General features: G+C 41.9%; 1 protein-coding gene across 6 annotated transcripts in view; it reads left to right on the top strand.

Annotated features, from left to right (window-relative positions):
* Positions 1-18666, top strand: part of cnot1 (CCR4-NOT transcription complex, subunit 1) — a 190227-nt gene extending 171561 nt beyond the window's left edge. For 4 of the 6 annotated variants that reach the window (XM_078543933.1, XM_078543932.1, XM_078543931.1 and 1 more), the window contains 12 exons: positions 408-577; positions 911-1142; positions 2194-2442; positions 3708-3871; positions 4828-4945; positions 8306-8407; positions 10170-10343; positions 11858-12022; positions 14290-14470; positions 15508-15640; positions 16073-16207; positions 17596-18666. In XM_078543933.1, coding sequence (XP_078400059.1) covers positions 408-577; positions 911-1142; positions 2194-2442; positions 3708-3871; positions 4828-4945; positions 8306-8407; positions 10170-10343; positions 11858-12022; positions 14290-14470; positions 15508-15640; positions 16073-16207; positions 17596-17674 — 1902 coding nt within the window. In that variant the 3' untranslated portion in view covers positions 17675-18666. The remainder of the gene's footprint in view (positions 1-407; positions 578-910; positions 1143-2193; positions 2443-3707; positions 3872-4827; positions 4946-8305; positions 8408-10169; positions 10344-11857; positions 12023-14289; positions 14471-15507; positions 15641-16072; positions 16208-17595) is intronic. The other 2 variants (XM_078543934.1, XM_078543936.1) reach the window with 1 other exon arrangement.
* The last annotated feature ends 5500 nt before the right edge of the window (positions 18667-24166 follow it).

Genomic DNA, 24166 nt, shown 5'->3' on the forward strand with positions numbered 1-24166 from the left:
GCGCTGCAGCTGGAAGGTGAACAGCGTGCTCCAAAACTGCATTGTATTAGGTAACTTCTAACCCTCACAGGAACTTCTTGCAAGAATAAACCTGTCCATTATTTCTTATGCTCTGACCAAAGATGTTGATCGAACACAGTGAGGTGACCGTGTGAGCTTCATTACCTCTTCCATGATATTCTTCTTTCTCAGAAAAAAAAAATCAGGTGTCTTAAGCTTATTAAAAATCGATCACAGGCTCAATGCCTGAACACTTCTACCTGACACAACCCTGAGGCTCAAACCAAACAAAACTTATGGTTGTAGGACTTAGGTGTTCCCTGGAAAGTTTAAAACATTTGTGACATGCATGTTATTGAAGTTGGTTTTTGAACTGAATCAATATGGCAACGTTTTAATTCCTGCAGTCAATGGAGAATGGCTTGAACTACATGGCTGTGGCGTTTGCCATGCAATTGGTTAAGTTTCTGTTGGTCGACGAGAGGAGCATTAGTCACGTAACTGAAGCAGATCTGTTCAACACCATTGAAACACTTATGAGGATCAGTGCTCATTCCAGGGGAAATGCACCTGAAGGGTAAGTTTTAGGGTTTGTTTTGGAAATTGGTTTAAAATAGTAGTAGAGATTCTGTCCTTTCAAACAGATATGTTAAAAGTCCCCACTTTCTAAACTATACATTGGGATCGCTATTAACAATCACCACAGAATATTTAAAATTGCAGCAATTTAACTTGTACATTGATCGATGTTAACGCTCAATTTTTTAGAATTAGTAAATTGTAGAAACCCAGCTATAATTTGTAAAAGATTAAACTAGGAAAATATCAGGATGTTGAAAGCCCCAAGACTTCAAAATGACAGTGTTACTTGCTCTTTGGTAACTATCTTTGATGTTTGTTTTCTGAACAGATTGCCACAGCTTATGGATCTGCTTAGAGCTAACTATGAAGCTATGATGGATCGTGCACATGGCGGCCCCAATTTTATGATGCACTCTGGGATATCACAGGCATCCGAATACGATGACCCACCAGGGCTGCGGGAGAAAGCAGAGTATTTGCTGAGAGAGTGGGTAAACCTATACCACTCAGCAGCAGCTGGACGGGACAGCACCAAAGCATTCTCCGCCTTTGTTGGGCAGGTAAGATCAAGGGTGCTGCATAAGGATTAGAAAACAGGTGACTAATAGAAGCTACATAAAGAGCAGTGAAATGTAGTTGGAAGTAGCCTAGGTGCTAACTGTGTTGAAACCTACACCTCCAAAGAAATTACAGCAAGGAAATGGGCCATTTGGGCCCAACAGTCCATGTTGATGTTTGTCCTGCACACAAAAACTAATACAAATAATGTGCCTTCCCTGTTCCCATATCCCTTTGTCTCCTTTTCCTTCATCCACCTGTCTAATTTATTCTTAAATGTGGACATGGAATCTGCTTCGGTCACTAACTGCATTCTACAGCTTCGGATTCTGTGTATCAAAGAGACTTCTGCTTTCTGTCCTAAATTTAACCTTATTTCTGTTTCCTCGTCTAGACCCTATGAAAGTCTGTTTCTATCTACATGTCCCATTCCTTAGGAATTTTAAACATCTCTTTTAAATCAGCTCATCATCTCTTTTATTGTAATGAAAGCAGCCCTAGTTTTTGAAGCCTGTTTTTGAATTTGTGTTTTCTCATACTGGGCAGCATCCTCTGGAATCCATGTTGCACCCTTCATTGCTCCAACATCTTTCTTATAATATGGAACCCTGGAACTGTGTCCTTAAAGTTTTATACAGAATCAACAGTTCACCATTATATCTCCACTTTAGTATTCCAAACTCCAGGCATAAAATCCAGTAATCCATTTGTTTTTTTTTATGGTTTTATCCAGTAACGGTGCTGCTTTTACTGTCTTTTGAATCTGCATCACCAAATCCTTCTGCTTTTCCACATCACCCAGCTTTTTCTATCTAAAATATTGTACTTTTCTCTTTATCTTAAATTGGATTTAATGGCTTTTGCTTTATCCACTTGTCTTCTATATATTGAGGGGTGACTTAAATGGTGATGTGATGTGATTTTGACAACTGGGTAATGTTGTAAAATTTGCAGCTGGTCCAAAACAGTGCAGAAGAGTGAGCATGAGATTAATGTTGATATTGTGTGATCAGTGTGCCTTGTTGGCTGTTGAATGATCTGTTATCTCTACAGATGCACCAGCAGGGAATTCTGAAGACAGATGACCTGATTACTCGCTTTTTCCGGCTATGTACTGAAATGTGTGTTGAAATTAGTTACCGTGCACAACAGGAGCAACAGCACAATCCCACAGCCAATCCTACAATGATCAGGGCCAAATGCTATCACAATCTGGATGCGTTTGTCAGACTGATAGCCCTGCTGGTCAAGCACTCTGGAGAGGCCACCAACACAGTCACTAAAATCAACCTTCTCAACAAGGTGAGTGGGTTTAAAAGCCATTTACCTTTGTCATCTCTGGCTTTGTTTAATTTTTGAAGAGCGATTGGGAGTGCACCCTAATGAATGAGTTATGCTGGCACAGTGGACTGCCGCACCTTCCTTTCGTCTCCTGGTGCCAATTTAGAGTGATAGGATTGAATGTTTCTTCATATATCCCACTGCATATTGATTGGCAGAGTATGTGCACAGGAGCATTATTCCGTTTAGAGGAATTCTCCGGCCCCCCTTCCCCCCCCACCCTTTTTTCCCCACAATCTGCTGGTCTCCCCAGGTACTGCATCAGCTGTAACCTACAGGATGGAGATCCACGAGCAGGCCACCACCAGGGTCATTCAGAATCAGTTTTGATTGTCCTTCCAGTCCAGGGAGACGTCAGTTATTCAGCCTTGCACTTTCCTGTACCACCAAAGCAGAGCTCAGCAACTTAACAGTGGGTAAGGGTGTATTAGATGTAAGCCAGCTTCCCACTTTTGTGTTGTCATTTACCAAACTGGGTTGCCATGCCAACATTCAAATAGTTTCTGGAATCACTCAGAATTCAGTAATTGAATTGGTGTTGCCAGTTAACTGACCATCAGTTCAAACCCATAGTAATAATCCAACAGTGCTTCTGAAAACAAAATGCCATGGATGAAAATCCCAGAGCTGTTTGACCTGTTAAACAAGATCTGCCTGGTATTTGTCAAAGATGTTAAACTACTCAGGTCGTGATTGTCAAACATTTAACATAGGGTGGGGGCGGGAATGAAGAGAGAAAGAAGGAGAAAGCATCAGGAAATATGAAAATTCAAGTGTTGAATTATCTTATTCTGACTTCAAGCAGTTTGGAAATGGACCCTTGGGTAGTGCTTGATACCAAGTTACCAATTTTGGACTGTCTGCAGTCTTGTGGCACTGGACTAAGCTGTAGAGCTCTGCAAATCCAGAGTTCAATCTGGAGCTTGTGCTAAGTGAATCAATGTCAGCTGGGCTTCCAGTTGTAGTGCTGCAGCTGCTATTGGTGCAGCTGGACTGGAATGGAGTAAGTTTCAGGCATGACTCTGACTACTGATCACTGTCTGCTGGCCTGTGCTGAAAGGTGTGTAATGCTGCTAAGCACAGTATCAGGCCCTGTTGATGCATGCCATCTAGAATTGCATGAAGGTTGGCCATGGAGCTGCCAACACATCCTCTGTGAGTTTGAGGACCTTCGCAGAAGATGGAGGGAGGGTACTGCCTTTTAATGCCTATGATCTAATGTGCAGGTACTGGGGATTGTTGTTGGAGTCCTACTGCAAGATCATGAAGTACGTCAGAGTGAATTTCAGCAGCTGCCATATCATCGAATCTTCATCATGTTGTTGTTGGAGCTAAATGCCCCTGAGCATGTGCTGGAAACTATCAACTTCCAGACACTGACTGCTTTCTGGTAGGTGTTTAAAGAGGAAAAATATCCCTCTGTTGTTTTATTCATGTAGTCAACATGCCACAGGGCAAATTCTCAGTTACTGGGGATTTGGAGAAAGCAGAAGAATACACCTACCCAAAATTTAAAAGTTGTTCGCCCTGAAATGGTTAATGATTGAGAAGGATCCGACAGGCTCTATGCTGGAATAGAGATTTGTTTAACTGAAGGATTAAGCTGTGGGTGTGTGTTTGACAATTATCTATAACCACAACTTTATTGCAGCTCACCAGGTAAATACAGCACATGTGTGTGGTCTCAGGTTTGACCATTTGCTTATGTTAGATTAACTGATCTTGTCTGGCGTAACAGTGAATGCACTTCTGTCTGCCTGTGGTGCAGGAAGCCAGACAGAGTTCCCACTTCTTTTTGGCATCCTGTCACTCTCACTCAATCATGTCAGGATATTGGGTGAGAATAGGATCAGGCTTGATAGTGATGTTCCTCATGGTTGAGTGGTTATTTGTATCTTTATGAGTTATCAAAAGGCTGGGAGACACTTCTCTGCTTTCCTGAAGGAATTAAATTGAAAAAGGAAAATATACCAGCTTATTAAGGCACTCTTTAAGCCTTGTGCGTTGCAAATATTGAGTGGTTGAGCAGCTCACAGTTGTATTGAGAGTGGTAACAAGGAAATAACAAGGGCCTACACTTGTCACTGCCTTCATGGTCGCTGCTGGTGCATTTACATGAAGTTAGACCTGCTTCAAACCCATGGCTCAAAAGGAGAGCTTGTGTACTTCATCAACATGAGTTTATATATCAGCATAGATTACTTTTGAATTTAATCCTGAATTGCAGCTCATAAGGTAAATGTGCTTTTATTAATAACAATAGGGCTTATAACTGGACTCTTGAAGACATTGCTGTTAGCTGATTCCTTTCTTCAGTCATAAATTAAAACACCTTGTCTTGTGCAGCAACACGTTTCACATTTTGCGGCCTACTAAAGCTCCTGGCTTTGTCTATGCCTGGCTGGAACTGATTTCCCATCGGATCTTCATTGCAAGAATGCTGGCGCATACACCCCAACAGAAGGTAGGATCAGTGCTTTCCATGCTGGACTGACTATTGTTACAGTTCACTCTGTGCATGTATGTACACTGTGCAACGTAAGGGAGGGAGAGAAATACCTAGACACTTTGTTCCAGAAGATGCTCTTTGAACAGGGTTGTCTCTTTTGGTCAGCAGTGAGGGACAGGAGGATGTGACTGTCAGTGAGGCAGGTAAAGGGACTGAGCAGACAGTAGTGGCGGAGCCTCAGACTTTGCAATTGTCAAACAGATTTCAAGTGGTCACAACCTGTGTGGATGAAAGCAAGGCCTACAGGCTGGATGAGCAGGCTGGCCATGGCACCATGGTACAGGAAGCCATTCAAGCAGGGGGAGCAAACAGGAATTTAATGGTAGTAGGGGCCAGTATAGTGAGGGGATTGACACTGTTCTCTGCAGCAAAGAGCAAGAGTCCAGAAGGCTGTGTTGCCTGCCTCGTGCCAGGGTTTGGGACATCTGCTCAGGGCTGGAGGGGAACTTGCAGTGGAATGGGGAGGATCCAGTTGTTGTGGCCCATATAGGTACCAACATCATAAGTAGGACAAGGAAAGAGGTTCTGCATAGCCAGTATGAGGAGTTAGGTACTAAATTAAGAAGCAGAACTTCCAAGGTAATTTCTGGATTATTACCTGAGCCACATGCAAATTGCATAAAGCAAATAAGATTAGAGAGATGAATTCTTGGCTCAAAGACCAGTGTGGGAGAAATGGGTTCCGGTTTCTGGGGCACTGGCCACCAGTACTGGGGAAAGTGGAGGCTGTACCATTGGGATGGTCTACACCTGAACCATGCTGGGGCGAGTGTTCTTACAAATTGCATAATTAGGGAAGTAAAAAGGCTTTTAAACTAAATTGTGGGGACAACGGATCAAATGTGGGAAGATGTGGTAAATTTAAAGTAGAGGCAAGGTAAGAGGGAAAGGTATTAATTTGAAATGATCAACAGATCATGACAGAAAGGGACAGAGGTGCAAACCTAAGAGTAAACAATAGATAAGGCTAGAGGTAACAAAAATAATAAAAGGACGAAACTTAAGGCTTTGTATCTGAATGCACATAGCATTCAAAACAAAACAGATTAACTAATAGTGCAAATGGAGATAAATAAATACGTTCTAATAGCTATTACGGAGACATGGCTGCAGGATGGGATAGACTGGGACCTGAACATAGAATTCATTAGATACAGGGGAGGTACCGGAGGACAGGAGAAATGCAAACATAGTTCCATTGTTTAAAAATGGATCAAAGGAAATGCCAAACAGTTATAGGCTGGTTAGTCTTACATCAGTGGTGAGCAAATTAGTAGAATCAATCATGAGAGATAGGATTAACTGTCATGTGGAAAGGCATGGACTAGTCAGGGATGGTCAGCATGGATTTGTTAAAGGAAGGCCTTGCCTCACAAATTTGATTGAATTCTTTGAGGAAGTGTCAAGAAGGGTTGATGAAGGTAGTGCAGTGGATGTTGTGTACATGGATTTTAGCAAGGCATTTGACAAGGTCCCACATGGCAGATTGTTCAGGAAAGTAAAAGCCCATGGGATTCAGGGTAATGTGGCAAACTGGATAAAAGATTGGCTTTGTAACAGGAAACAAAGGGTAATAGTCGATGGATGCCTTTGCGAATGGAAAGTTGTCTCAAGTGGTGTTCCACAGGGCTCGGCGTTGGGACCCTTGCTGTTTGTGTTATATATTAACAATTGGGACGTGAACGTGGGGGGCACAATTGGGAAATTTGCAGGTGACACAAAGTTTGGTCGAGTAGTGGATAGTGTAAAGGATAGCCATAATCTCCAAAACGATATAGATGGGTTGGTGGAATGGGCGGTAAAATGGCAGACAGATTTTAACGTAGAGAAGTGTGAGGTCATACATTTAGGGAGGTCAAACAGTTACAGGGATTACAAAATAAATGGGAATATACTAAGAGGGGTAGATGAAGTGAGAGCTCTTGGCGTACAAGTACACAGGTCCCTGAAGGCAGCAGTTCAGGTAGACAAGGTTGTAAAGAAGGCATATGGAATGCTCTCCTTCATTGGCAGAGGTATAGAGTATAAAAGTAGGGATATAATGTTGGAATTATACAGAACACTAGTGAGGCTTGTATCCGCAGGAGTTTAGAAGAGTAAGAGGCGACATGATTGAAACATACAAGACCCTGAGGGGTTTTGACAGGGTGGATGTGGAAAGGATGTTTCCTCTTGTGGGAGAATCTAGAACTAGGGGTCACTGTTTCAAAATAAGGGGTTGACCATTTTGGACAGAGACGAGGAAATATTTTTTTCTGTGAGGGTTGTGAGACTTTGAAATTATCTTCCTCAAAAGGTGGTTGAGGCAGAGCCCTTGAATATTTTGAAGACAGAGGTAGATTGCTTCTTGATAAGCAAGGGGATGAAAGGTTATTGAAGGTAGGCAGGAATGTGAGATTAAAATCAGATCAGTCATGATCTTATTCAGAGCAGGCTCAAGGGGCCAAGTGGTCTACTTCCCCTAATTTGTATGTTCGTATGTGTGTTTGTGTTTTCTTCCATAGAGCTGTGATTTCTGTATTAGTTGCCTGTCAATAAACTAGCATCCAGGCCTAGCCACATGTCCACTCTGTATCTCTCTGCAAAGTAGGAATGGCCTGGGCTTAATCTCTGGTTGCACTGAGCTAGCCGCTCTCAGCCAGGGCAGTGGCATCGATATTGCCATTAGCCTGAGTGCTAAAGAGGGGTGAACTAGGGCTCTCCTCACCTTTGCCCCACCACTATTGCTTTAAGTTGTAAATGAGAAATGGCTGAGCTGTAATATCACCTCCTTCCCTCCTGCTGCTGTTGTAGACTGCTAATGCTCATTGTCATAGCTCACACGTGAATAATAACCGGGTTGGTTGTAACACATGAATAATAACCAGGAGGGGTTGTATCAACAAGTTCCACTGTATATGAATGAATGATGCAGCTTTTTGGTGCTGTATTAATCTGCCCCTCTTGTGTGACAATGAATGCGCACAATTTTAATCTAATGAATTTGATAACGAATGAGGATTCAGGTGGAATACTAGAATCGCAGCACTCATTTATGTGGCTGTATGCTGTGGAAGTTATCGAAATGAACATTATGTTGAAGCAAGAGGTTCAGGATAGATTGCTTGTTGGTCCTAATTTGCACACTGATACCCCTGGGTTCAACTTGAAGTGATGTTTTATGCAATGATTTGTGGCGATGAGTTCAGATTTATGCTGGTCTATCCCATTGTCTGAAATAATATGATTTTCCTGATGCAAGGGCTGCATGTGTGAAATCTTGTATCCTGTAATGCATTGTATATAGAAGCATCACTTCTGTATTCTGTCCTCTAGGGCTGGCCCATGTATGCCCAGCTGCTGATCGATCTGTTTAAGTTCCTGGCTCCTTACTTGAGGAATGTGGAGTTGACAAAACCTATGCAAATTCTTTACAAGGTAAGTGCCCACACCAGGCCACAAAAGGAAAACTAAAGAGCTCAAGTTGCTAAGTTGGAGCAGAGATTGAGAGCTTTAAGCCTCAACAACATGCTTTATTACTTGCGGCAGAGGAAATATGGTGCAGTATCACAATCTCAGTTTGTCTACGTTTAGCCATGAGGGTAGAGGGAAACAAAGCTGACAGGATGGCCACAGATGAGGCACATGCTGTGAATATACAGTGGTTATTTTAATGGACTAGCAGTGACAGAGGCATTAGAGCAGGTCACTATCCCATATCCTCTTCCAGGATTGGAGGTTGAAAGGCGGGAAGACTGTGGGTCGATTGTGTAGGACACTAGTTAGGCCTTCCTCTGGAGTACTGTGTCCAGTTGTGGGCGCCATACTTAGGGAAGGATGAGAAGGCAGTGGAGAGAGTACAGAGGAGTTTCAGAAGAAATGATTCCAGGGATGAAGAACTGTAGTTATGAGGATAAATTGGAGGGGTTGGCTCTGTCTTCCTTGGAGAAAAGAAGGCTGAGAGGAGACTTGATAGAGGTATTTAAGATCCTGAGGGGTAAGGACAGGGTAAGTAGTGAGAAAACTAGAGGGCACAGATTCAAAATAATTAGCAAAAGGAGTAAAAGTGATCTGAGGATTTTTTTTTCTACCCAGAGGGTGGTTGGAGTCTGGAATGAACTTCCTGAGAGGGTAGTGGAGGCAGGTTCAATGGGGGTATATTCAAAAGGGAATTGGATTGCTACCTGGAAAGAGAGAATATTATTCGGTGGATAAGGCTGGGGAGTGGAACTAGGTAGAATGCTCTTTCAGAGAGCCAGCGCAGACTCAATGGGCCAAATGGCCTCCTTCTGCACTAAAGATTCTGTGATTAAGAACAAGCAGTGTGTTGTGTTATTTTTCCAGTGATAGGGTATTTTGCCTCAACAACACCATCTTCAGGCAGTTTCTGTGAACTGTAACTAGCTTATTGATAGTGAAGATAACTAGCCATACATATAGTCAGACCTCTAAGAAGAAAATATATTGAGGTGCAAAGTTTCTGCTGATCTCCAAAGGATTCATCTCTCCAGGCGTCCAGGTTCCTCTGAAGTATCTGTTCGATTTCAGTTCAATGCTTTCTTAAACATTTAAGCTCTGAGCTCAAAGACAGAGGCATATTACCAGTATCTGTGGTACTGATAGATATGATTTAGCCTCTCCATAGTTCAGCACTGTTAACATTTTGCATGGAAACTTCAGCTGTGTTAATCTTGCTAACTAGAGGAGCAGTCCTTTAGAATAGGGATAATTTAGAAGTGTATAAACCTGCTGTGAAGTATGCCTAGCTAAACATTTTCTTTGGTTTCCTGTTTACCCACTGGTGTTCCTAAATATTTCTTGGCTATCTGAGAACAAGAAATATGGAATTTGCTAAACCTGTGTTGGGACTCTGCACAAAGTAGGACTTGTGTTTTTTAAATTTAGAATTATAAGATTTTTTAATACAAACCCCTCTACACCTCTTCACCCCCCTCCCCCAGTATGAGCTGCTTTTTAAAATGCCACTTCACAAACATGGCTTTGCTATTTGTCAGCAGTCAGTTGAGTTGCAAGCTGCTGCTTCCCCACAAGTTAGAGCTCTCCAAAACAAGTAAATAACATTTCATTGTGAGAACACATTTGTTCTCAACTTTGCTGAAGTCCAATTGGAAATTGTAATCCTGAGAATGTTTCCACTATGCCTAATCGAAGTTTAAAGATCACTGCTTTACCTTTATAGGGCACTCTGCGTGTCTTGCTTGTCCTTTTGCACGACTTTCCAGAGTTCCTCTGTGACTACCATTATGGCTTCTGCGATGTGATCCCACCAAACTGTATTCAGCTGCGTAACCTGATCCTGAGTGCCTTCCCACGGAATATGCGACTGCCAGATCCGTTCACACCTAATCTAAAGGTACCAGAGCACCATCACTTACATCCAGGGGTTTGTACTGTGTCTGAATGAAAAGGGCTGAACTAATGAAATAACAAGTGCATTGACACTGCACTCAAGCATCCCAGTCTATCCGGGAGGATCCTGGACTCATGATACTGAATGCAAACCTCTTACTGCGCACTTGTCTGGTGCAGTGCAATCGGGAGGTTTCCTTGCAACAACAGGAGCTGGCTCAGATAATGAGAGATTTCCCAAAGGCTTGTAAATCCTGCCTAATAAATCAAAAACTCAACAATTTCATGCTTTGCTAGTTAATCATATAGAGCCAAACGAAGCCGTTTGGTTTATTGTGTCCTCTATGACACGACAATCAATTAGTCCCTTTCCTTTGCTCTTTCCCATAACCCTGCAAATATTTCCTTTTTAAGCAAATATCAAATTTGCTTTTGAAAGTTAGCATTGAATCCACTTCCTCCATTCTTTAAGTTGGTGCATTCGAGATCAATATAACTCGGTGAAAAAAAGATCTCTGGGTTTTTTTGCCAGTTACCTTAAACCTGTATCCTCTGGTTACTGATCCTCCTGCCAGTGGAAACACTTTCTCCTTATTTACTCAATCAAAACCCTTTATAGTTTTAAACACTTCTATTCACTCTCTCCATAAATCCCTCATCCCTAGGATCAATTTAGTAAATCTCCTCAGCACCCTCCCTAAAGTGTGTTATATATTCATTCAGGGGACTTGGGCATTGCTGGCTAGTCCAGCATTTATTCCCCTTAAGAAACTGAGGGGCTTGCTAAACCAGTTCAGAGGGCATTTAAGAGTCAACCATATTGCTGTGGAGGCCAGACCAGGTTTTTCTTCCCTAAAGGGCATTAGTGAACCAGATGGGTTTTTACAGCAATCGACAATGGTTCCATTAGACTTTTAATTCCATACTTTTATTGGATTCAACTCTCCCTGTGGTGGGTTTTGAACCCCGGTCCCCAGAACATTACCCTGGGTCTATGGGTTGCTAGTCTAGTGACAATACCACTACACCAACACCTCCACCTGGTTAGCTGGGTGCTAGCTAATGATTTATAAGTGCTTTCCAGTTCATAGACTGCTTTTTAACATTGCAGTGCATAAATTGAGAGAGCAAAAAATACACAAATCAGCCCTCCACTGAAATGGAAGCCAACTGGTTAAATTTTGACGTAGAAACTCCATTCAAAGTGAGAAGCCCCCCCCCACCCCACCAGAGCATTAACCTGTTTGCCTTTTAAGATGCTAGCTAACCTATATATTTCAGAATTTTCTGTTGTTCCTGATTTGCTGCAGTTCTCACTCCTTGTTTTTATCTGTACGTAAATTGAAAGTTGAGCGGCTCAGTGCTGGTTGTTCTTATAAAGACAGAGAATAGGAAGGGATGTAACTGCCTAGGATTGATGTCTCTCATTTAAAGGGTTGTTAGCATTAGGTCCCATTGTGAATCACTTTCCTGTTATAACCCTGACCCTCTGATGAGTGTTTTTACACTGTGTGGCAGGTGGATATGCTGAGTGAAATCAACATTGCTCCTCGGATATTGACCAACTTCACAGGAGTGATGCCACCTCAGTTTAAGAAGGACCTGGATTCCTATTTGAAGACGCGTTCACCGGTCACCTTTCTCTCAGAGCTGCGCAGTAACCTGCAGGTGAGCAGGACAAGGGTAATTATATCTCATTTTTATGAGCTATTAACTATTCAGCAATTATATAGATGTGAAAATGCTGTTTATAGACACAAGCATGCAATAGGAGTGCACTATTGGGCCTATAATCTGAAGATCCAGGAAGATGAGAGTTGTATATTTGTATACAAAGTAGTTGTTACTCAGTCAATTTATCAGGCTGACTTGTCTGAATATGTGATCATTTCTGGACCGATAAGGTCAATAGAACCAGACATCAGCGCCAACATATTCACACAGGGGAAGTCGTTGAAACATGGAACTAATTTTGACGCAGTGATCCTGTCCCGACATGCTTTAGAAACTCTGTCACCCAGGTTTGTGCGGGTGGGTTTGACCTGTGCAATTTGCCTGATTGTCTGCTGCACAGAGAATCCACTGTCATAAAGTTTGAATGAGAGATGTGCCCCTATGCAAATGTGATCCCATATAAGGAATAGCATGGTAGTATAGAATAGAACTACGATGGAAGGGACAAGAGAGTTCAGAGCATTACTGCTGAAGTCATTAAAGCCCTTTTACTAGTGCAGTTCAATAACCTTGTGGGGTTAATGTCTCTGAATTATGACATTTCAACTTGCATGGCTGGGAAAGCTAGCAGTGCTGGTTAATAGTTCAGTGTTTTACAGCCATACTTAGCAGGAAGGGGTTTTACTGCAATATTTTAATTCCCTTGCTCTGACCATGCACACCCAGCGAGCTAAATGTCCAAAATATCTGACACTGTTTCAGCTGCTAGATGTTGTAGTTTATGATGGGTTCGCTGTGGTTTGTGTTTTTCCCCACTTAGCTAGATTGTGCCTGCGTTTTTATAAAATTGGTGTTATACAATATAGGGCATCTTAATGTCCAACATGATTACAAGTTGCTCATTTGAAGCCTGGAAACTATACAATAACTTTATAGTGACAGCACTTATACCCTAGCTGAATGAGATCTGTGTACTTTTACTGGCATTTGTCCAGCAGCCTAAAGGATCCCATTATTAATTAAGTGCTAAGATAGCCTGTCATTATTTTTCATCAAGGTGGAGATTTGAAGTGGCAAGGACAGTCTGACCTTGTACACCTGACCTATTCCCCGTCTTCACACTTCTACAGTGAATGACATCATCAGGTTAGGGAGCCTAACTATGGAGGGAGGCAGTACCACTGGATTAAGGAATATTTTATAATTACTGCAGCGCGACTTCTGGAGAGCAGGATCAGGGTAACAGTTGTCGGCTGTTCAGCCCCATTCCTTGCTACTTTGAATTTATTGCAAGTTTTGCAGTTTTCTTTGAGAGAGTGGCAGAATTGTGATTTGAGTCTAATCAGACTCCCTCCTTTTACTGTCTTTCATACAGTTCACTAGCATCCCTTTACACGGGTTGCAATTCGTTGAATGTCTTATATGGCCCCCACAACTTAAAACATCCACGTTTAAAATGGAGGGTTACTTCAATCAACCAACACGTGATGTTAAATTATAATAAATTTGTGTTAACATCAATTTCAAAGTTACCAGTCACCGGTCCTTCAGTGCCCTTTGGATTTTAGGTAGAAAGACTTGGTCTTACTCACCTGGACTGTTGTATTGGCAAAGTACACAGAAAAACTGACGCATGTTTTAAAAAAAATCCAGAGTAATACTTCATGCACTGTAACCCTAGTAGCCAAAATGTAGTGCCCTAATGTGGTATTGGAGTGTTTCAAGTGGTTGTGCTGCATTCTGCTACTCCAGTTTGGTGACCAGAGTGAGGTTAGTATTGAGATCCTTGGCCAGAACAGATTGCTCGGGGAGCTGTGGATGCTGAAGAAAAGCTACACGTTTTTATGGCGCTACCAAGTTTTATCAGCCATCACGAATAATAACGGCTGTTTGCTCTGATGACAGGGACTGTATTTATCTCAATGGTGTTAACTTGTTTGTTGTTTCACAAAAGATTGGAAAAAAATTCAATTAAGTGATCTTTAACAGAAGGGTTGAGAGCAAATTCCCTGATGGCCTCATTGGGTAAATACATCACCAGTTGTCCAGCCAGGCAGACCGCAAAGCTTTCGGTTTGACCACTGGTCTGTGCTCAGTTGAGCTCGGTTGAGGCAGCAATAGGGGGTGCTACAGTTGACCTTGCTGCCTCTTGACCAGAGAGGTGGAAGGTAATCATATCCTCCTGATTCTGATCACTGTCCAGTCAGCACTGAATTACATATTCTGCTCTCTAAGTGTGTGCAGAGAACTGAGTTATTCCTTTCTTTGTATTTCAGGTATCAAATGAACCTGGTAATCGGTACAACATCCAGCTAATAAATGCCCTGGTGCTGTATGTGGGAACGCAGGCGATTGCTCACATCCATAACAAGGGCAGCACGCCATCCATGAGCACTATCACACACTCTGCCCACATGGACATCTTCCAGAACCTGGCTGTGGACCTTGATACAGAAGGTAAGGCACTGGTCAGCGTATATACTTTATTACCTCTATTTCTGTCACTTAGCAAAGAATTGAGAGGAGGATCAATGTTTTCAATATAAAACCTCTCAGGTGGCTTGTTTAAGCACTGTTCAAGTGAGAATCCGAGGTGCACTAAGTTAACTGATGTGTGCCCAGGCACCAGTGGAAATGCTGTCATCAGCCTCAGCGACATTGTATGATGAGGGATGGAAAAATCAATCTGAATTCCTGGTTTTGAAATGTTGTCCCTATGCTGACTCTCTGAAATAACCCTCAATTCAGTCTCATTCTTCTTTCTTTATTCCATAACCTTCAAAATGTTTATCCATTTCCTTTTGTATTCTGTCTCCATCATTGTTTCTGCTGGAGCTGCTCTTGTCCTAAAGACATATAAATTCTCTTAATCTTTCTCCTGCTGCCAGTAAGTATATGGTGATAGTTTCCCCTCTTTACTGTTTACTGAAATCCCATTTGGAAAGTCTGCAGGATGTGGTTTGGTCCATCCCCATGGTCAAACAGGCTGTTGATTGCTACTCAATGTGACCACTTCCCATCACGAGAAACCCAGCATGAGTCTGCGCTTTCAGGAGGGAAGGTTCAAGGGAGAGACATGCTATCCTCTCGGCCTTTTACCAGCCATGACTCATATCTCAGAAAATGTAAGATGATGTAGCTCCGGAGATCTGTTTTACTTTCCTTTCCTAGCCCTCCTCCCCAGAGAACTGCAGCTTATGATGTTTGTTAATAATGGCAACTCATTTATAAGTTAGTAGCATCTTGACCCAACCAATTGGTACGATGGTAACTGGGGAAAAACAGCCCAGATTAATTTTCTTGCACCAACCAAGCATGATTGTGCCAAATACCTACTTATTTCTTGCATTTATCTCAATCTGAGATTAAATGGTAGTGTGTTACACAAGCAGAGCAACCTTGATGTTTCTTTCGTATTCAGAAAAATGTTGTGTGGTCAGGCTTTTAACCTTCCATCTCTGACCATCCAGGATAATTGCTGTTCCATCTTTCAGGTCGGTATTTGTTCCTGAATGCCATTGCCAATCAGCTGCGTTACCCAAACAGCCACACCCACTATTTCAGCTGCACTATGCTGTACCTGTTTGCTGAAGCCAACACAGAAGCTATTCAGGAGCAGATCACCAGGTGAGGAACTAAAGTCTCTCTCTCTTTTCCCTGCATGTCTGTCTTGGGCTGATACTGCCTAACGCTGCAAATTGGATAAAATGTGGTTTGATTTTTTTTTTAATGGGGCTTATGAATTGTAAAGCGTACTACAAAACTTTGTCCTGAGTTTTGGTTGTCTGTGCTACTTAGAGGGATTTTTTAAAAAAACAGAGAGGGATTGAATTTAAGTAAAATGGATAGTAACAAGAAATGTAGTCACTTTGTGAAAACAGGTACAACCTTCACATTATGTGATTAAACTATGTTTTAAGTTTAATGTGCAAAATTTCGCCATGTTAACAATCAAGATTTTGCTCTATCTGTGCAATACTTGCCCTGATTCAGTCAACCCTTAGTGAATATTAAAGTCACGAAGCTGAATTGTGACTGCTGCTTTTTGGTTCATCTCAGGGTGCTGTTGGAGAGGTTGATTGTAAACAGGCCTCATCCATGGGGGCTCCTCATCACCTTCATTGAGCTGATTAAGAACCCAGCCTTCAAATTCTGGAACCACGAGTTTGTCCACTGTGCTCCTGAGATTGAAAAGTGAGTGTTTTTGGTTTCGTCTTATTTTCCTTGAATCATCCTCAGATATTGAATCTTTCGTTATTATTGAGAGAGTTTGTCTTTTGCCTCTGTAGGTTGCAGCTTATACCTCTCTCCAAATATCTGACCCGAGCCCCAGGTATGCTCTTGCACCAAACTAGTACTTAGTTGAGAGTTTTCTTGTTTCAAGCATCAGGCCATAGCCTTCAGAACTGCCAATGTCTCAGTGCGGTGCTGGGGCGCACTGTTCAATCGGAGCAATTGGAGTGTTTCAACACTTTGTTATCTTGTGGGTTTGCTTCCTTTCAGTTTATACAGTTCTGTTTCCTTTCCAGTTTTACTTCTGACCTTTCTGTCGGTTTACTTTTCTCCTCAATCGTTGAAATGCCATACACTGCATCTTTGATAGGATGGCAAAATTAATGTTTGCAAGTTGATTCAGTGAATTAGTCATTTTATTCAATTTTTTTTCTTTCCAATTTTTCCTGAAACGGTTCCTTGCATGCCCTAAGAAGGATGAGTGGAAAGTTCACTGTACATGTGACAGTTCTTCATGTGATCCACCATGGGTGGCATCAACATGGAGGGCATGGTCCCTGTTTTTACACATGCACAACTTCCATTGAGTCACTTGTTAACGATTAAGAGCAGGAGCCCTGGCTAATTTTCTTCCATCCCTTCCAAGCCCACTAGTTCAGAGAGCCAATTGTATGGGCAAGTTGCTGCCACACTCCAAGCCAAACATTGCACCTGTTACCATATTACAAAGTCACATGAGTCATTAAGCCATTGGTGTGGGTTGAGGGAACATCCCACTTTATGATCTGTTAAAGATTGTAACCCTATATAAGATGTATATTAATGGTTTAGCAGCTTAATTTGCACAGAAAATGCCCCTATGGTGTTTTGATGCCATGGCTCAATGGGCAGCACTCTCTCTTCAGAGTCTCAGGTTGTGGATTCAAGTCCCACTCCACAGACTTCAGCACATAACCTTGGGTAACCTTGGGTAACCTGAGTACTGAGAGTTTTGCGCTGTTGAAGATGCTATTTTTCAGATAAATTTTAAACCGAGACCTCATCTGACCTTGTAGATGGATGCAAGTAATCCAATGGCACAATTCAAAGAGAAGCAGGCGAGTTCTCCTGGGTGTCTTAGGCAATATTTATCACTCAAATTCACGTCACTTAAACAGATTCTGTTCATTTATTTCATTGCTGTTTGTGGGATCTTGCTGTGCATTAAAATGACTGAGCTGTTTCCTACATTAGAACTGTGACAACACTTCAAAAGTACTTCATTGGCTGTAAAGCATTTTCCTGAGATCAAGTTTTTTTAGATTTGCCTACAGCCTCTGACTAATGTTTGGCTGATGGATGTTTTGCAGGTTGTTCCAGTCTGTAGCTCAGTGCTGTATGGGACAGAAGCAGGCACAACAAGTAATGGAAGGCACTGGCGCCAGTTAAAACGATGAAGAAATACCACCTTGGACATGCAACATGGAAAGAGTGATGGGCAGCCTGTGTTTTTCTTGAAACTGACATTGGTTGTGTAACTTGTTGGTTCTTCCAGTCCGATGCAGTCAGCTGCATGAGTCAGACATAGGAACAGTGGTCGGTGAAGCACTGACTTCATGTTGGACATGTTTTATTTTTCATTTGTCACTTGGCCAAAAAAAAACAAATGCTGTGAATATCATTTGAAATGATATATAAAAAATACAATGTAAATAAAAGGGAGTGCAACCTTAAACTGGACTATCTCCATCTGTGCAAATTGTATTAAACTGACTTTTACCTAGTTATTACTGTTGGCAGCTGATGACAATTGAAGCATGTCTGGGACAGATTCCTGCCCCTTCCCATCACCCCCCCCACCATCCCAAATTCCAGCCATGCCCCAGATTGTCCAGAGATGTTCCAGGAGCTGCTCTTCATTTAATGCAGTTTCCCCCTTTGTGGGGGCGGGGGGGAGGGGTGCAATGGGGAGAGAGAGCAATACCAACTTTTATTTGTCCTCTTTCTAATATATATAGAAATCTCCAGCAGAGGGATATGGAGATTCCAGTATGGTTTGCAAGAAGTTTTTTTTATTTTTAAAGTTTTTGCCTTTCAGATGAGCAGCTCCTTCTGTCCATAAACTAACAGGGGGTGTCCCAGGCTGAGTACAGCATACACCATGTTAATGCGAAGGAAAACAAGAGGTTCTCCCTGAATTCTGTAAATTGTGGGATAAAAAGAGCCAGTTTTGCGGCACGGAGTCGATTAAGTTTGTAAAAAGAAACCAAGGACCAATACAGGCCATTTTGTAAGGATTTTGAATGTTGTTTTGTAAATGTATTGGTCCATGTGTTGTATTTTGTAGTCTTTGTAGTTTCCTTGGCTCTAGTTCTGCCACTTAACACTCTTGTATGTAAGCATATTGTAGTTAATGCATTAAAACCCATGTCATGCAGCAACCTCCTCTTTGTTTATTGCCTCTAGACACTAAAGCTTAGGATTGTGTTCATTGTATAACCCAGGCTGGTTCTGAACCTGTTTCTACATCTGTTACATAAGTTTAAAAAAAACTTGCTATTATTCCACTAATCCACTACTTTGCACTTTTAAAAATTATATAGTAACTCACATTTTGTGGATGAATTCAGCTTTATTTTAAATTGCAAAGTGTGGAGGCTATAGTTGAGAGATAAATTCACACCTAAAATTTGATGAAATGCATGCTCAGAACCAACCTGTGTTAAGTGTTCAGTACAATTTGCCTCAGGCTGTTTCTTCCATATTGCGACATTGCTCACAATCCACCCCAAACTCCGTCTGCTCAATTGCTGCTTGAGTTTTTTTTGTCTGCTCATCAGGGTGAGGAATGTTCATGATTGGGAATGGACTGTTCTCCATTTCAGACATCCGGTGTATGCAACATGCACGTCTCATAGCAGTTCAGTTGTAACATAGTTACACAGTGAAGCTTGCTCAACTCCCCCAGCCTTCAGAAAAGTGGCCCCGTTTTGCTCCTGTGTGGCAGTAATTTCCCATTTCCCACACAACCAACCTTAGGCCTGTTTTGAGTGACCTCACCAATTACTACTGAATTGATAAGGCTGCAGAGAACCTTGCACCTAATAGCCAGAGGAAGGACTCAGCTAGATTTCACCTTGGCCCTGGAGATGAAAGGCCAGTGTACCTACAAGAGCTTTTCTGTGGTATTCAGTGGCACAAAATGCATTAGAGCCAGGGTGTGCAAGCTTCGGTCTTTGTGGCCATAGAGTCACCTATAAAGTTTGAATCACTCCATGCTTAGCTAAAGTTGCTGCTACTAACAAATTTTTGTGTCCTAATTTAGGGTTTATCCATCAAGGAGGCAATGGCACTAAATTTCCAGGCCCTCAGAACTGGCAAATAAGAAACAGAAGCGCAAACAGGACTTGAGTTGCAAGGGATTGATTGGAGTGTTGGATTGCCACGGTTGGGGTGGGCTACATTGGATCTAGATGTTGAACTCTGCTGGAGCAGGAACCTGAAGTTGGGGGGGGTGGGCAGTGGCTGAAGATTTGTTCTCCCATTTATACTGTTGTGAGAGGGGAATGGGGCACGAACTGAAGGAAGAAATGTTAATAAACTGTTATGTGTCAGTGACAGCCAGCTCACGCATTTTGAGGATAACTTAATGCTTGGGCTAAGGAGATGATGGGATTTGTGATCTTGGAAAAATAAAAACTCTTGGGTCTGTACTTGAAACTTATTTTTGTTTATGCGCCTCAATTTTCTGAGTTTACAGGGCTACAGGTTCCCCTGGTACCAGCCATGTGTGGGTTCATGTCTGAATCTAAAGAATGTCAGCAAACTTCTGTAAACGACATCACAGCTAAACCCAATCCTCTCCTGGCCAAATAGGCTCATTTTACAGTATTGGTTGTTGGAAAGTAATCAAAGTAGTGAACTCTGGCAGATTCCTTTCTTCTTCAAGACAGGCAATATACTGTAATCATACTGCTCTAGCCAGTGGGAATGGCTTAACTCAGCAGCGATCAGTAACAGGTGCAGAGTTGCATCAATGGAGAGCTGGACAGAGTTGCAGGTTTCCACCATAGTACAAACTTGAACCTTCCCAACAAAGGAAAACACTCAAGCAAAGGTAATTGGTTACGAAGTAGTGCAGAAACCCACCTCCACAGTGGACAGTACTTCAGTTCACTTCTGATTTTTACCTGGATTGATGAACATACTGGAGCATGCAGAATATAAGTGAACCACCTCCATCTGGAAAGTATACTGAGAACTTGGGTAGATTTTCCTCACGTGCAAGGCTCGAGCTTGGTAGAGCAGAAAACTCAGGAGCAGCTTCTGATGCAGTTAGTGCACACCCAGGTTTCTGAGATTGTAAGTCTTTGGTGGTTTTTTTTTTTGGTACCATTTTCCCCTCATCTGAAGGTTTGCACTTGCAACAGTGGTGACACTAGAGACCTTGCAATGTGCTACAGTCCTTTTAAATGAGAACTTGGCAAGTTCCTGACTGAAAGGTGACTTGCCCATTGATAAGAGGATAAGTCAGTATTTAGCTGCTGTGGTTCCTGGAGCTTGCTTTGATTCCCTTTGTATTGGCCAGGTATGTTTTCTTTACCCCTGTACCAGCACTGTGAAGTTTGGGTGAAAGTGTGCAGAGATTGGTTGGTTTCTTGCCTTCCTGTTCACCTGCTAACAGGACAATAATTTTCTGTATATCCTAATCCCATGCCCTGAAGGCTAATTATAGCACCTTTCTGATGTTGCAAACAGGAGAGATTTCAAATCAAGCCCTGGCCGCCTGCTCTGTAGAGCTCAGCTATTTTAATGCCTTGATCAGCTGAATGCTTCAAATTACTGAGCAATTTTGAGTTAAATCGGAGGTTGAACATGTTGAAATGTCTTGTATGTTAACAAGTGTGATCCTGTGAGATCAGTTCATTGCAATTTCAACATAATTAAGAAATCTAGTGAAAAAGCTTATGGCGTGGGGAACAGTCATTTACTAGATGACAGCTTTGGTGTTCAAAACGTTAAAATGATTTGATCGTTTCTCCGTAGTTATCCTATTTCCTCTGCTATGGAATCAAGAAATAGGATGCATAATAAAATCATTGCTAGTGTGTTCAGGGGTGTAATCAGAAATACTTTTTCCAACTAAGGCTGTAATTGTGAGAACATGAGCAAAGCTAGGAAAATGGGAGCTCAGTTGCAAATCGGTTGTGGTCTAATTGAATGGTAGAGCAGTCTTGAGACCCATTTTATGACCAGGTTGAACACCCATAACTGTAGTTAAGGCAATGTCTTAGTTAATGTGTGGAACCAGGTTGAGTCTGTCAAAACCCTTCATTTCAGACCCTTGCATGATGCCAATGAGCAAATTCTCAAATGTTGCATTCAAAGAATTGAAAGGACAATCACAAGATTTTAATGGCACAGAAGGTGGCCATTTGGCCCATTGTTTCTATTCAAATAATCATCTAATGCCCCCTTGAATGCCTCAATTGAACCTACCTCCACCACACTTCCAGGCAATGCATTCCAGACCCGAACCACTTGTGTGAAAGTTTTTCTCACATCGCATTTGCTTGTTTTGCAAATCACTTTAAATCTGTGCCCTATCATTCTTGATCCTTTTACAAAAGCTTCTATCTACTCTGTCCAGTCCCCTCATGATTTTGAACATCTCTATAAAATCACCTTAGCTGGCTTCTCTCCAAGGGGAGCAGTCCCTTACCTCTCCAATCTATCTTCATAGCTTAAGTTTCTCATCCCTGGAACCATTCTTATAAATCTCTTCCGCACTCTCCAATGTGTTCACATCCCTCCTATAGTGCCCAGAAATGTACACAATATTCCAGCTGAGGTCTAACTAGTAAAGTCCAGGATACTTAAAGCTTTTTAGACTGCTCTCTCCACCTGTTCTGCCACCTTCAATGATCTATGCACATATACACTCAAGTCTTTCTGCTCCTGCACTTTCAAAATTTCACCCCTTATTTTATATTGTCTGTCCAAGTTCTTCCTACCAAAATGCATCACCTCACAATTCTCTGGATTGAACTTCATCTGCCACTTACCTGCCCACTCCTCCAACTTATCTATGCCCTCTTGAAGTTCCACACCATCCTCCTCGCAGCTCACAACACTCCCAAGCTTTGTATCATCCATAAACTTTGAAATTGCCCCCTGCATACCAAGGTCTAGATCATGAATATATATCAGGAAAAGCAAGGGTCTCAATACTGACCCCTGGGAACTCCACTACAAACCTTCCTCCAGCTTGAAAAATATCCATTGACTATTACTCTCTGCTTCATATTTTTCAGCCAATTTTGTATCCACATTGCTAATGTCCCTTTTATTCCATGAGCAATAATTTCTCACAAGACATAGTGTGGCACTATGTCTATTGCCTTTTGAAAGTCCATGTACACCACATCAACATTACCCTCATCAATCTTTCCTGTTACCGCTTCAAAAAAAACTCCAGTTAGTTAAACACAATTTCCCCTTTAGAAATCCATGCTGGCTCTTCCTTAACTCATATTTTTCCATGTGACTACTAATTCAATCCTGAATAATTGTTTCTAGAATCTTGCCCACCCCTGAAGTTAAACTGACTGGTCTGTAATTGCTGGGCTTATCCTTACAACCTTTTTTGAACAAGGGCGTCATGTTTGCAATTCTCCAGTCCTCTGACACCATTCCTGAGTCTAGGGAAGACAGAGATTATGGCCAGTGCCCCTGCAATTTCTTCTCACTTCTTTCAATATCCTTGGATGCATCTCATCTGGTCCTGGTGCCTTGTCAACTTTAAGTACCGACAGTTTATTCAACACTTCTTCCTTGTCAATTTTGAACCCTTCCAATGACAGAGTTTCCTCGTCTCTCACCATGGCCTGGGTAGCATCTACCTCCTTGGTAAAGATGGATGCAAAGCATTCAATTAATACCTCAACCGTAAATTCCCTTTGAGGTCCCTAAGCAGCCCTATTCCTTTTACCACCCTTTTACTATTTATATGTCTATTAGAAGACTGTTTAGACTCTAACCCTTTATGTTGGCTGTCAGTCTTTTCTCCTAATCCCTTTTCGCTCCTCTGTTTTTTCACCTCCCCTCTGAACCTTCTGTATTAGCTCTCAATTGTATTTTCTACCTGACACCTATCATAAGTACACTTTTTCTTCTTTATCTTAATTTCAATCTCCTTTTTCATCCAGGGAGCTCTGGATTTGTTTGTCCTACCTTTCCCTTTCAATGGAATATACCTTGACTGTGCCCAAACCAGTATTTTTTTTGGAGGTAGACCATTGTTCAGCTACAGTTTTTCCTGCCAATCTTTCATTCCAGTCTATATGGCCCAGCTCCATTCTTGCCCCATCAAAGTTGGCTCTCGTTCAGTTAATTATTCTTTACTCTGGATTGCCTATTGTCCTTTTCTATCATCATCCTGAAATGTACAATATAATGATCACTGTCTCCTAAATGTTCCCCCACTGGCACTTGATCTACTTGGCCCACCTCATTTCCAAGAACCAGGTCCAACAGTGCATCTTTCTTGTTGGATTGGACACATACTGCTGTAGAAAATTCTCCTGAACACAATCTAGGAACCTTTGCCCCTCTCTGCCCTTTACACTAGCACTGTCCTGGTCTACGTTCGGGTAATTAAAGTCTCCCATTATAACTACTCTATAATGCCTGCATCTCTCTAATTTTCCTGCAGATTTGTTCTTCTACGTCCTCACTATTTGGTGGTCTATAGACTACACCCAGCAATGTAAATTGCACCCTTTTTGTTCCTTAGCTCTAACCGAATTCATTGACAGTAATGCTTGTTTTGTGACATTAACAGAAACATGCTTCCACTTCATGTGGGAGACTGAGGAATGGGAGTGCTACCAAAAACCCTTAGTGATTAAACATTTTTAATTGTGATTCTTTTCTCCTGGG

Source organism: Cetorhinus maximus, chromosome 6 (assembly GCF_964194155.1).
Source record: "Cetorhinus maximus chromosome 6, sCetMax3.hap1.1, whole genome shotgun sequence".
NCBI classification, from domain to species: Eukaryota; Metazoa; Chordata; class Chondrichthyes; order Lamniformes; family Cetorhinidae; genus Cetorhinus; species Cetorhinus maximus.